Source organism: Psittacula echo (assembly GCF_963264785.1).
Source record: "Psittacula echo genome assembly, chromosome: 6".
NCBI lineage: Eukaryota > Metazoa > Chordata > Aves > Psittaciformes > Psittacidae > Psittacula > Psittacula echo.
In genome coordinates this window covers 71,975,845-71,990,669 of record NC_137743.1, presented here as the reverse complement: position 1 = coordinate 71,990,669, position 14,825 = coordinate 71,975,845, and the positions used below count along the sequence as shown (strand labels likewise).

The 14,825-nt window shown below is 38.1% G+C and overlaps 1 protein-coding gene across 1 annotated transcript in view; it reads right to left on the bottom strand.

Moving 5' to 3' along the window:
- The window catches only part of PARD3B (par-3 family cell polarity regulator beta), a gene marked incomplete at both ends in the record, with an annotated part of 424,820 nt that overhangs the window by 277,538 nt on the left and 132,457 nt on the right, over positions 1 to 14,825 (bottom strand). The window contains one exon of the mRNA XM_080620282.1: positions 8,049 to 8,220. Coding sequence (XP_080476408.1) covers positions 8,049 to 8,220 — 172 coding nt within the window. The remainder of the gene's footprint in view (positions 1 to 8,048; positions 8,221 to 14,825) is intronic.

Genomic DNA, 14,825 nt, shown 5'->3' with positions numbered 1-14,825 from the left:
CCCTTCCAACCCTTGGGATTCTGTGATTCTGTGATAACAATACACAAACACTCACAAAACCTAGCAACATCAGAAAATTAGTAGTACAGACAAAAATCCGAAGGAAAAACACTGACATCGAGTAAAGTATGTCAAAAAGCAGCATAGACTTTTGTAATAAAATTTACTCCATCAATCTAAGTCCCATTCGTCATCTTCCCCAGAACCTTCCCTGAGGCAATAAAAGGCTGGAAATTAACACCTCAGCTAGAAAGCTACCGCACAAAAATGTGTAACTAGTAATGGAAAAATATTTTTCTTCCTACTTAACATATTTTCATGGCGATACCTGCTGCCCCAAAGTAAGGCATTTTAAACCAAGTGCAAAACGAATAGTGACAAGGGGAATAATTGATGAGAAATAATTCTGGGGGAAATCAGAGGCAGAAGGGCTATAAAAAAGAAACAGGGTTTTTTGGTAACCGACTATGTCCCTAAATTTATTACCTACACTACTGCTAAATTTGTGGGTACTGGGAAAGGAAGGAAAGACTGGCTTTTTTTCCAAATGAGCAACCCAAAGGCAAAGAAACACATGGAAAATTCTTATACATGTATGTGTGTGTGTGTATATTTACAGAAAGCATTACTGTATTCTTTTGCTGCAATACAAAGATAAACTTCAGCTATGCTGGTGCAAAGCTTACTTCCATGAATCAAGGACAACTAAATAATACCAACCTTAAGTCATAGGGTCAAAGTATGCCAAGCCTGCACTCTGACTGAAATGAAAAGTTATCTTCAAACCTTTAGCTTGCCTGAGAACAGAAACCATTTGTTTCAGGAACACAAGTAGACTTTAATTGATCATCACATTCCTTTAAAAGCAGATTAAACTGAATGCTGCAGAGGAGAAAAATCTATCAACAGTGTCATTCCCACAACACCTATGACAAACAGCACAGAACAATGTTTGATATCACTACTATAAGGGCAGCCTTCCAGTCCACAGAAAGAGAATAAAGTCATATTTGCTTAAGGAAATAAGCAGTACTGCCTCAAATCTCAGAAGGCAGCATGTGCTTCTAAGAATGCATTTCTGTTGAAACTTACCAATTTCAAAATGTTAATTTTCTCTGAATAACACAGGAGAGACTTGTTATATGCATGTAGCACACTCAGGGTACTGACAGACATCATAACACTCAGCCAATAAACTGACATTGCAAAATTAAGATGAACAGGACAGCTTTTGTGTAAGAAAAAAGTGTCTTTCTGACTTACTCTGACGCAGCATGAATGCTGTACACAAGCATTAGCAACATTTTTGTTTAGCAAATTAATAGTTTCAGTTTATATCTGTTTTTGTAATGTTCTAGAAAGCACAATCATGTGGCTTCCTTGCATTTAAAAATACACTGCGTATCTCAACACCAACTTGAAAGAGAATTAACCAAATACATGCCCACAAGCCTACTTGCATTACTTCCACTTCAAAGAACACAAGAAAGAGAAGGAATTTTTGCCAAGCTCTAAAGCCACACAGAAATGGACAACATCTGTACCCTGGAGGTAACAATTTAAGCCCTGTCAGGCCTATCAAGGGAGAAACTTTCAAAAAGTCCTAGAAGAAAACTTGCCTTCAATTCCCTTGGACTTCAAACTACAGACACTGCCAATGGAAACATCTCTGTCAACTGACCTAGCAACCCAAACACAGAGGGCCATTCAAATTAAGCAAGTGTTTTGAACAATCCCATGAAGCACAATTTAAGCTAGATCAAGCCCCAAACCACACAAATATTTTCAGCTGATTAAGTATATTCTCTATCTGAAACCCTCAAAATACCTTCAAGGAAATTCCATAAGAGTGCAAATAGCCTTTCCCACATATTAGAAAAGACACAGCCACAACACCAACAACTGCATCAAAATGGAAAATCAAAACTTTCTAGGCTAGCACTGTTATTATCCTGTACTAGACCTATTGGAGGGGTTGGAGCATTACCAGGTAGCAATCACTGTTTTCAGGAAACAAGCGTCTACTGCAAAGGCACTACATAAAATAAGCAGAACTGAAATAACTGTTCAAAGGCACAAGAGCCTCAGTAGCACTTGAACTTCAACCATCATTGCCATTTGTAAGCTTATTTTATGAGAGAGACTATAATCAGCCACTCCAACCATCATCTGCACCCAAGTCTTCCACTTGCCTAGAACCTTAATCAGACAAGGGGGCTGAGGGTTATATACATATATATAAAAGAAGAAAATAAAAAAATAAATAAAGCAAAGACATGTAAATTCTGAAATACCAAAGAACTTTCAGTAAGAAAAGCAAGACACTTCTTCCTTTGAAAGCTTCCAAAGAGTGGAGTTAAACTGTAGCTTACAAGACAATTTTATAACCTGCTATCAATAACTGTTACAAGAGATTATTTATTTATCTAACCTCAATTTTACCTGAACACTAGTAAAGGTAGAAACTCATCAAGAAGCTAAGTTTTATTGTAATAGCCAAAGTAACATAATTGTATCTGCTTCCTGTGATGCTTGTACTCAGAAAACAGCTTCAGGAATCTCCAACCTGATTCCCAAAGAAAGGGAAAATGAGGAAAGAATAATGAAAACAAAACAAAAACCATCATGGAGATACCTACACATATCCTACTTTTTTCCCCTACCTTAGTACTCAGAAGTGACGAGTTTCACTGAATACTGTTTGTCTTCCTCCAGGAAAAGTCATGACTACTTAACACCAAGGAAAGGAGCAAGAGAAAATCAGCAACTAAGGTTATGTGCCCTCAGCCGTCATCTATCAAATAAGCCAGTCATGAAAGCATTTTCAGCTCAGAGTAATGTGTCCATAAAATGGATCCTCCATGAATAAATTAGTGCAGTGCTTCCTGCCTGTATGGGTTGAAAAGGTAAAAACAAACTGCCACCACGGGAAAAAAACCCAAAAGGCTAAACCTCTTACTCCCCCTTTTCCTGTTGTACTAACTACCATGCAAGGAAAACCACTAGAAAAGAACACTAAACTATTAAGTGCAAAAGAAAACCAGAAAGGCCAGTAGTGTGCTCATGGGTGCACAGAAAATTACAAGATGGCTTCTTATGAGGGCCAACATAACTACAAACATGAAAAACTCTAGACAGTTCAGCAACTTTAATTGAAAAGCCTTCAAGGAATTTGAAAACTCTCCTACTCAAAGTGCCTCTACTGGCATGCTACACGCTTGAAATGTTATAATGACACACTAGTGCTTTAACAGAAAACAAAACCAAACATTTCTGAAGTGACTATGTTGAAGTTTGCAGTTGGAACTAATGATCACACAAAGCATTCCTTATAGACAGGTCACTGCTTAAAATATCATGGACACACCACTTTCACGCACAGAAGATTTCTGGTGGGTAACCATTTCTTTGGGAAAGATTAATTAAAAACCTCTAGTCCAAAGTTGGTAAATATCAATTAAAAAAAAAAAGCATTTTAGGAATCACAGAATCATAGCGAAGGTCACATCAATTTATACATAGCCCATTAGTTGCTACCATAAAGTTGTGTTTCAACACTACATTGCTAGTTCATGTTTAATAATTCTAACAATAAATGTGTATGTATTAAAAAACCTCAAACTACTAGAGAACCCCAGACAGAGCTATTTGCACATTCCATTAGTATCCCTAATATACATAACCCCATCCATCAAGGGCTCTCTGAAGATCTTAACACACTGCACAAGAGTGTCATCCACTACCCCAGCAAAGCTATCTTTAAGATGAGAGAATGACTTCTTAATCATACATCAGCAACAAAACAGCAGTTTGGAACAGTGAATAAAGGCAATCAGTCAACAAGGTCTGCGAAGGTAAGTTCCTCCTCTGCAAAGCTTTCTCAGCTATGATCTCTGGTCAAAGAGAAATATTAAAACACGGTATATGCAAAAACCTAAACAAAACACACACCCAAACCCAATGCCAACAAAAATCAGTGCTAGTTAATCCAGTAATTACTCTACCACCTACATGCAAGGATCTCCAAATGTTTCATCATCCCAAACACTTGTTAGCTTACTAGTAGTTATATCAATGAATAGACTTGTACACAATTTGCCAAAAATCCAACATAATACATTTTGCTGTTACAAAGATCAATGATCAACAACAGTGACTGGGCAAAAAGTATTCATCTAAGCAGCATCTGTAGAAAGCAAAACCCACCATCTGTGCAGAATAAAGGAAATGTGTTTCTTAAATGACTTTGATACACCATTTTTAAAGAAACATTACTGCACCCTAACTTTCAATTATCCATTCAAAATAATTGTGTCTGATTATGTAAGCTCAGACCAAACGAGATGAAAGAACAATACAGAAATGAAACACAGCTAGAGATGACATCTACTCCCAAAGATCATCACAATCTTGTGGAAAAGATGGGAAAACAACTAATTGTCAGACATAGTCCTGCTCCAGTGAAATAACTGTATTTAGTCTTCTAAGGGTACACAAGTTCAAAAGTGATCCTTACTATACAAAAGCCTTCATGCCAGGCAGGAGAAAGGCTGAGGAGTCAAACAGCCAGAAGACCATCTCTAACACAGAATTTTGATATGAATTCTTTTACTGAGGCATTTGTTGCCTTACATTCACCATAACTAAAGTCACACAGCTAAAATGTATTCAACGTACTGCAAGTTCAGTATTCATTGTGAGTTTTTGTCTATCCACAGTTTTATACCTAAGGAGCAAGGGGAAAAAAAGTCAATAAAGAATTTATGACAGTATTTGGGGTTAGAGATGTTGAAGCTTACTTCCATCCAATTTTTCAAACATAAATCACCTATTTAGGCATTCAGTTGCTTGTATCATTCTTTGATAATTGCTGTAATGTCCACATCATCAGTGTACTCTGGCAAGTTCTGCTCACAAGCAACAGTCTCACCAGACAAGCTCTCTCAGCTGCCAGTTCAGCAACAGCATTCCAATGTTCTCTACTTACCCACAGAAATACCAAAATCAGTAGGTCATTTCTTCACTGTTTCAAACAGCTGGCTGAACACATCAAATAGTTGTGTGTTTCTTTAAATCTTGTAATATATATTAACAGCTGCTTTATTACCATTTGTATTGTAGCATGAAATATGTTCCCTACCCAACCACATTTTCTGTCAAATAGGGATTTTTCTTTTTTTTTTACAACAGATCTATATTTATTTCATTGTCAACTGAAAGATGTACACCAACGTTTTCTATATTAAAAGTTCTTTTATATTTTGAAATAAGAAACTATGTACAGTTAACAGAAGTTAACAAACCCCTGCCAGACTTGATATTCTTCTGCACTAGACTTGAATTATGAATAAAAAATAGAAAGGGAACTGGAACAGTAATGTTTAGTTTTACATGCTTATTAAGCACCAAGCTCTTAAGTATTCTTTCATCAGACCACTAAATGGATGTTGTTTCTACTTAAAATCATGGATCTAGCTTCATAGAATACAGAACATCCAACAGAAATTAATAGGCAAAATTATTCCACAGTCTGACAATGATAGAACAATGGATTCCCTGCAGTTCACCCCTAAAGCCATTCTGCAAAAATACTCCAAAAGGTGAGCACATGTGACTGTTCCTGAAGCAGGGCTCTACCATGGAAAGCAACACTTGCTCACTACATATATATTTAATCACATCCTTGCTCTCAAAATAAAAACAGCTTTTAAAAATTATTTCTTTATTTCTGCTAAAAAATGTGAGTCAATTCAATAACTGGACAAGGAGCCAGACTACTGTGGTTCATGCATCAATGATATTGATGCAACCAAAATTTCCTTCTATTTCTTCATTTACTTTGCAATTTGCCTGTAGTGGAAATAGGGACATAACTGAAGGTCCAAGGACTTGTACATGAAAAATACATGTATCCATGTAAAATACTGTAATCCATGATACAAAAGAGGAAACAATTCTCTACACTCTATATTTCAGAGTGTAGACTGAGTTTATAGGACTGACAGGTAGAAAAATCTTTCATTTACATCATAAAATAAAACAATCTGAAAGAGAACCATTGAGATAGACACATATTTGGTTCTCTTGTTTTAAGAAGCAAGCATCCATTTTAACTTCAAATATGTATTAATTTCCATTGAAAACTAAATGGAACCCTAATTGGCTGCTCTTCTCATGTTATATTTCATGTCCTTTACACTCTATAGTAGAAGGATTCTATAAATGCTATGAAAGCTGAACTACCTGGTAGCTTACTGGAGAGCTCAAGAGCTCCAGCATTAAGTGGTTTACATAAAATTGTATGAAGCTGAAATACTCTTCTCTCCAACCCTCAACTTGCATACAATAGTATGCTAGACAAACTACTCAAAATGATTGAGTTTTTTAATATAGCTCAGAATGGTATGGAGAACAATCTTTATTTTCTGAAACATGCTAAAATGTGTTTACATGGTATTATTTAAAAATATGCAATAAATGAAGAGGCAAACCATTCAATCACTGAACCTTTAGCCACAAATTTTACCATACCTCATGCTTACCAAAACCACAGCTCAAATACACACAAGTTACAGCAAGAATAAGTCTTTCCCCAAGATTTTTAGGCATGAGAAATTGCTGTGTGACATTAAATATAGAAAAGGATTTTTCTGTATTCTAGGAAACAGAAGTGATCCATTAACACAGAAATTTGAATGCAAAAGTTTTCATGCAGCTTGAATTTCGTATTCGCTTACATCAAGCACAAAAAACAGCACAGATTTCATCCAGTGAGCTGTATTAGAAGTTTTATTTTAGCTCACTGGTTTTGTTTATCAGGCTTTTCCTTTAAAAATGTAATTAAAATAAACACACAAGTAAACATTCAATTTCTGAAGTTGTAATCAGGCTGCCATACAAGAGTAGTACAACTAGAGGTACTATTTCTATCCTTACTCCACCTGCTTATGCTTAGAAATTTTACTGCATGCCATTAGGAGACTGCCAGCAGTACTGAAGAATACAGCGTGAATTGGGCAATGAACTTGGGTGGAATTCAGGGAAGCCTCTCCTGAGCATTATTCATTTGCTAAATACTGTCAGCGTACTTCAGCTTTACAGACAGTAAGATGATTCACCTTCAATCTGTTTTTGAAAGCTTCTATATCTACTATCTAGGAGACAGCTGAGCCTGCTCTAAATCCACAAAAATACTTCAAACTGCTCCGTGTTCTACATACAAGACTCTCTCATTCTAATTGGAAACCAGTCTCTGAGCTCTTGGCCTTCCAGGTACAGTGAAACAACACAGGGGAACAGAGTTGCAGCACTTCACGTAGTACCCTCTGATACAACGGAATTAAGCAGAAGCCTCTCCTAATCACAGTTTGCTCACCTGAAAGTCAAACAGGCAGACAGACCCTGCTGTGCAACTTCTTCAAAGGCAAAGAGCTGAACTGTTTGAAATCAGAATCTCCTTCCTTCTACCTCCCACCCCAGAACAGGGCACTAGCTCAGAGAATCAACAGAAGTATTTGCACACAGCAGGTTTACTCCTTAAAAAAAAAAAAAAAAAAAAAAAAAACCACACCAAAAAAACCCAACCAAAACCAAGAAAACCCAAACCTCAAACCCAAAAAAACCTCAAAACTGTGGATTTTTTTCAACAACTTTGCAATTTGCATAGGTTTCATCTCTTCTGCTCTTGTAAGAATACAATGAAGGACTGTCAGCAACCTATCTCCTCAACCAAAGGAGAAAAACAGAGACCCCAGCTGTACTGATGGGCATAACACACAGCAGGGTACAAGGCTCAGGTGCAAATTTGCCATGCTCCACCACAGTCTTCAGCATCAGTTGTTCAAAGGCCCAACTTTTGTCATTACAATTGTCTTAACTGCAAATTGCAAACAATTAAAACAAAATCTTCAAATGCACAGAACGGACTACAGACATACCCAGAAAAGAAATAAAGAAGTACTATGTATTGGTAAAAACTAAAAATAAAAGCCCAAACAAATTAAACCAAATCCCCCCCAAACCTAAACAAACATACAAGATATACATACCCAGTTTTAGGGCAGAAGGAGTCACTTCAATCTCACCACCAATTGGCTGAAAGGCAGCCAGCTGAGCCGCCACCTCTGTCTCAAAAGAGTCAGGGCTATTTCTGTCTGTCAAATTGCCATTGGCGCCATCAGTCTTCCGGTGAGTTTCTTGTTCATCATAAACAGCGATCAGCTATCAAAACAAAAGAGAACACAGTCTGTATATTTAAAGTATTCTCAAACTTCACTTTTTTTATTTTTTTTATTGTTCTTTTTTTATTTTTTCCCTTTTTTTTTTTTTTTAAGTAAAACTTATTCTTCATTGGGAGTATAAAAATATTGATGTTTTTTCAGAACAGCTAGTAATAAACATGGATTCATAAAAGTACATATATTTGTCTTTAAATACATCGAGTTCAATATGATTTCAATATGTGCTTCAGCACTGCCCTGTGCTGACAAGTGTTTTTTCAGAGTTAGCATACTACCATTAGTGAACATTTTACATTGCTCCAAAACACTCAGGGCTGAACATGCTTATAAACACAGAACAGCTTCTAATTCTTGGGGGTGGAGGGTGTTGTTATATTAAAAAAATTTAGTGATACTGCCTGACACACTGCACCAAGGTAACACAACCATGAGCGAGCAGATACATGTTTTATTTATAACTACATAGTAATTACATTATAAAGACAAGATACATCTGGCACAGTGACAAGAGTGTGAAGTTTCTTTAGTTGCACAACCTATGCCTCTGTATAGATGAAAGTTTCTTGCTCCAGCAAGTTCACATACACACACCTCTACCTACCGTGTACCTATAATCTCCTGCAAGCTTATACCACATACATTGTTCCAGGCACACAGGAAGGTCAAGATTAAGCAACAACTGATGTTGACACCATCCAAAAAAGAAACCACCAGAAAAATCCCTACAAAGTAATCAGACAAGGTGTGTACAGCTTCACCAAGTGACTCAGATGCATATGGCTGAGTGTAAACTGTGTTACAGTTTCAGGAAAACAGTTAACTATGTTGCAGTTCTGGGAACACAAACCCCAAACTACATTAATTCCCAATGAATCTAAACAAATTAGAAGACTCCGCTCTTAACCAACAGGATGCTTGACACCCCAGAGCCCTCTCCAAGAGCAAAGGAGGTAAGGGCAGCAGTACAAGTGCTTTTCCTGCCCAATTAGCTGACATTGCGTAGTTCTCATACCATACTTTGCTTAATAAGCATTGTACAAGATATTTTCAGGTGTTTATTTCACTTTTTTTTGAACTCCTTAGGACTAAAGCTTTTCCTAGCTAATCATGAAAAAGACCACAACACACACAACTGGCTAAACACCGTCAAGATACACAAAGAAACAAGTTTAAGCATTGATTTACTACTTTCTCTGTTATTTTAAGGTACTCATTCTCTTTATAAAAATGTTAGTACATCAAATCTCCTCCGATACTCGCAGTAAGTGTCAAAAATTATATCCCATGATAAACGGAACACAAACATTTAAAGGAGCCCATTTGCCTATGGGGCAAAGAGAATGCATGAGAGAGAAAACAAACAAACAAAAAAGAAATAAATGAAAAATCCTGAAGTGCTTCTAAGGAAGAAACTGACATTTTCAGGTCTTCCACTCATTTATAATTTGGTTGCTAGAAATGTGTCGGCTCACATTCATCAATGCACATTTCAGCGACACACAAAACCCCTTAAATAATTACGCAGAAAACTTGCTCTCCTTTTCCGCATGGAGTACGTTTCCTTTCCACAGCCATACAGCCAGCTCTTACAACATAAAATTTATATTTGTTTAAAACATATAGGGAAGATTCATTCCAGTAACAAAGACAACTCTGTACCTTACTCCTGTGCTATAGGGAAACTTTTACAGGAGTTCACACTGCATTCATCACCAGGTCATCACTATGCTCCTCAACTATATAGAGCCAGAAAGGCTGCCTTAGAGCCTGGCACCAAAAGATCATAGCAATTTTCTCTAGTACCAAGAAAAGCCCCACAAACCCTATGGTGTATTTCCTTTGTTTCTAAAATGACCATTCATGTTCACGTTATTATGGGAGTTCATCGTGGGGAAGTTCCACAACTGTTGCCCACCAAATGTTTGCTTTCTCAATCTCACTTTAGCTGTGGAAACTTAATTTCTAAGAAAGAGGCTGCTACTGAAGAGAAAATTGGAGATTGTGTAGGACCACAGCACTGAAAACACTTTAGGTAGTAGTAGGATACCAAGTTCACCTGAGCATTTGCAATACAGAATCATCAAATAGTTAGGGTTGGGAAGGACCTGAAGATCATTTAGCTCCAACCCCCTGCCATACAGTAAATGGAGTTCAGTTCTGATTTGATGGCAATAAACAAGGGAATTCCTCAACTGCACCAAGCTGAGTTTCCTCATGGTTTCATACCCTAGCATATTAAATACTGTACCGCATCATAATACTCTACACTTACTGACCCAGCAAAGGTCAAGAGTAGAAGTGGCTCTACTGATGGAGGAGATCAGCAGGAACTGTTAAGTAGAAACATGCAAGCATTACTTCAGACTCAAAAGCCCCCCAAACACATAGTAGTAAACCCCAGAATGATAAACTAGGAGGACACTGATGTTGTAATTACCCTATTTCTATATACTTTCTTCAAGTATTTTCCATGGGTCACTAGCATATACCAGAGTAGCAGTCTGGCCCTGCACTGCCACTCTCACAGGCTCACACACATTATGATATCATCGCATACTTCGGTTTCTAAATGCTGTATGTTTGCTTTATTCCCCTGAAGTTCAAATGGAATTTTGTATTACCATTCCTACTAAAGTTATTTTAACAGACAAATAAGGTCACGGACAGACTCTGACAGCCATAATATATAGCAGCTTACCTACCAGCCAGCCCAGAAAGCCAAACTGCGTTACAACTGCAGTTTTTACCACAGGAATTCCATCGTTTTCCCCGGACCGGCGCTCCCGCTCCCACCGCTGTGCGCCACCTCCTGGGGCAGGCGGCCATGGCTCGCGGCCACCCCGCCGCCTACCGGAAGCACCTGAGGGCAGGCGGGCCCTGCCCGTGCCGCTCCCGGCCCGGCTGAGGGGCTCCTGTGTGAGTGCCCTCAGCTCGGGTTATGGCTGAGGTAGGTGTCCAAAAAACCAGCTCTTAGGACATCAGTTAACGACCCCATCTGCAGAGGGGTCTGAGGGTTTTGTAAGAGGACCCGACCTGCCGTGGGTCCAGGTTAAAATAAAGTTTTGATTGTAACAACACCTTTTTTGTGGTGTTGCTCCACCAAGGATCCCTTAAGCACCTGCCCTAATGTTGTATGACACTTTCTGAGCGCTAACAGGTTACAATTCAAATAACTGCCTTGATAACTGGTCGGAAACGTGTTGGGTTTAGGCAAAATGACATACAGAAAACACAGGGGATAAAACCCCCAGGTCTTCACCCACTTAATTATATGGAAGGATTGTAAATGGCTTGATGATTACATCAGTTCTGCATCTCAAGGTGGCTGCCGCTTTCATTTACCTACCAAGAAGGCTCAGCAGATGGAGACCCATCAGCTCCTCCTAACTCCCGCAGCACAGTCAGGACAAAGACGTGTCTGCCACCATCCTGCTTCCCAACTGTATCCAGGGCAGCACTCCGCTTCCATGCTGGGAGCTGGGGCAGGCCGGGCACTGCAGTGCAGGGCAACAGCAGGCAAACACCTGCAATACTACAGCCCAGCAAATGGCCGGAAGACGATTTCAGCTGAGCTAAACCACAAACGCCTCAAGCCTGGCTGAAAGCAGGGACGTTTCTTACTGCTGTCAGTCTTTGAGCAAGCTCAGTGAAAAGCCCGCAGTTCCCTTGTCTACACCCAGGCACTACTGTGACAGTTGGGATTTTTTTAATTTAATTTTTAATTTAGTTTTGGATTTTTTAAAAAAGCAAAATGTATTTCTTTACAGTACAGAACACACCATTAATAAATTAACATGATCCAGAGTTAAATTCCCGTTTTTTGGAAAGGAGTGGAAAGGAGATACCTCAGTACTGCATACGGAGGTAGCAAAGATGCAATGCCTCTCCTCTCCAATGAAATAAACAGCCGTTTGCTTTCTAGAATGTTTATATGGGAGAGAACCCCTCATGACTGCAGAAGCACCTTATTGGTAGCAACTCTAACATGATAAACACACTGCTAATCAAAGCATTATAAATATCAGCTTCAGCCTTTCAAATGGAATGAATACAATTAAGGTTATGTAAATTAACTATTCAAAAATAACTGTAGTAATTGACTTCTCATTTCCAGTATGGAAAATTCTTTAATTGGAACAGACTGCCAACCTCTTCTGATGGAAAAGAACTTCAGCACATATTAAGCAAACCTCCACAAACATATCATGAAAACAACAACACTGTTTGCAACACTGGTTTATTCTCACCCAGTTCAATGTTTATAAATACTGAGAGTTCAGTAGGTCAGCAGATTGTTTTTTCCAACACATCAAAAGACTGCTCTAGATATTGGTAAGCTGCAGAAGTTATGCTAGTGCTCTGGTGGGGTTTTGTACCCTTTGCTGTACTCCAGAATCTCCTTTTTTTAAAGGTTATTTAAAGAACCTGAATATTTACTGTGAAAGATAACTATGCAGTTCTGTACAGCTAAAATGTTTCTACACCAGTATTACTGTAATATCTATTAACAATCTACCAGTTACCCTGGCAATCAATAAATTATCAACATTTAGCACTTTCCTATAATTTTTGATTAGTAAACTCCCCCCTTCTGATACTTGACATAGTCACAACAGAAGGCAACAATAATGAACACCTCTATTTTATTAGCATTTTTGTTGATTATAAGTGGCAAAACTCAAAACAATGTAGTATGGCCAAATTTCATTTAAAATCTCTATATGATGTCCTATGACATAACTCTTTCAATAGTTTACTGACATTTAAATTGCAAAACTTGCTGAAAAGTAAAACAAGATTATGCAAAAAAATTACACTACTATATTCCCAAACACTGCCAACACACACATTTGATTACTATCAACCCTCATATACAAAAAGGTGGTTAAATACCACTAGTAGACAACGATGTGACTGACTGAAAGGGACCCAGTACAAAGCAGCAGCGTGACTTTTTACCCGAGGGAACTACTGGTCACTAAGATACAGAAAACCGATGCAATGTTTCATTTAAAAACACTCACAAGACAAAGTGTTCCCCTACCCTTGATCCCCTGTGAAACCTTCCATTTTCCAGGGGCTCAGCCCTTTCAAAACTAGCACCACTCGACTCTGTAAAGCCAAGCTGCAGCAGCCCTGTTGTTGCTCTGTTTGCAGGCAGCTGCAGCACCACGTTCGAGCTCAAGGCTCATTCACGTACACTGCAGCCATCCTTCACTGTGTACTGGCACACACACCACACACACAAGCAGCAGTAAAAATAAGGCCTTCCAAATTACAATTGCATCAGTTTTGGTTTAATGCTTGCTAATCAAGCTAAATTAAATACAAACAATTTTGATTTGCTTCAGAATTTCAAAGAAAAACATCCTCACCTTTGAGCAAATAGCAGAACTTTACAGCTCTTGCTGTAAGGCACTTGTCTGTTAAACCAGAAACAGCTGACTTTCCATTGCCCTAAACACCATTTTAAATAAAAGGTTTCGCAATTATTTCTCTCTTCAAACTACACTTTTGACAACTAGATTACTGTTAATAAGGTTAAAACCTGTATATTTTACTAGCATTTCTGCACTGAATTAGAAAATAGACACCACTATTTCCTTTCTGACCCCAAACACCAGGCATGTACACAAGGTACTAAGGAAGAAATGGTAAAATAAAAGCTTGCTTGCAATTAAATTAATCAGCTTTCAATTACTGTCAGGGTAAAATCACTAAGAGAAGTTCTCAGACACAGGCTAACATCGGTATGTGATTGAAAAGATGCAATTTCCAACAGCTGGAATAATATATTCAAAATCACATAAAGGAATTAAATGCTTAACTTATATTACATTTTTCATCCAAGCTGGAGGGATATTCTTCCTTTTAATTTTTTCACATTTAGAACTTTATTTACATTCTTCTTTCACTATGGACAATGAAACGTAGCAAAATTACCTGTTTTCTTTAAGACATGTTTTTATCCTGTTCAGATGCTCCCTGTCTGTGACTTCAAATGCTCATTTAAGAAAAAGCCTGTTTGCTTTGGGTTTTTTTTAACCATTTCTGTACCTATAAGAGCTGGTGCTCCTGTGGGAGTGATTATTAGTTACTTAAAAATTGATGCAGCAAAACAATTCTCCCTTTTTTGGGTCATTTAGTAAAGACTTTGCATGCAAAGTGCTCGCATCTTCACAAAGAGCTGTCAGGAGGGGTGAATGAATAGCTTGGTGACTATTTCACTGAACTTTGTGACATTAGGAGAAGCAAGGGCTCAAGCTACAGCGGAATATGACACTCATCACACCATCACATTACCTTGCTCTCTGATCCCTCAATTTGGGATCTGTAGGATTAATCTTGCATTTACATAGGTACACATACATAACAGAGGTAGAAAGACACAGTGTGACACACTGATACTAGAATACACCAAAGATCAAACTAAGAAAAGAAAAAAATCATCAGTTCTCCACAGGTGTTGGTACCTGCACACAATCAGACACAGTAGAAAGGCTGCAGCTGACAACAACCTACTATGACCAATAAAGACAGGTAAAAGAGATACTTTCTTCTTTTTCTCCTTTCTTTCAGCAAGAT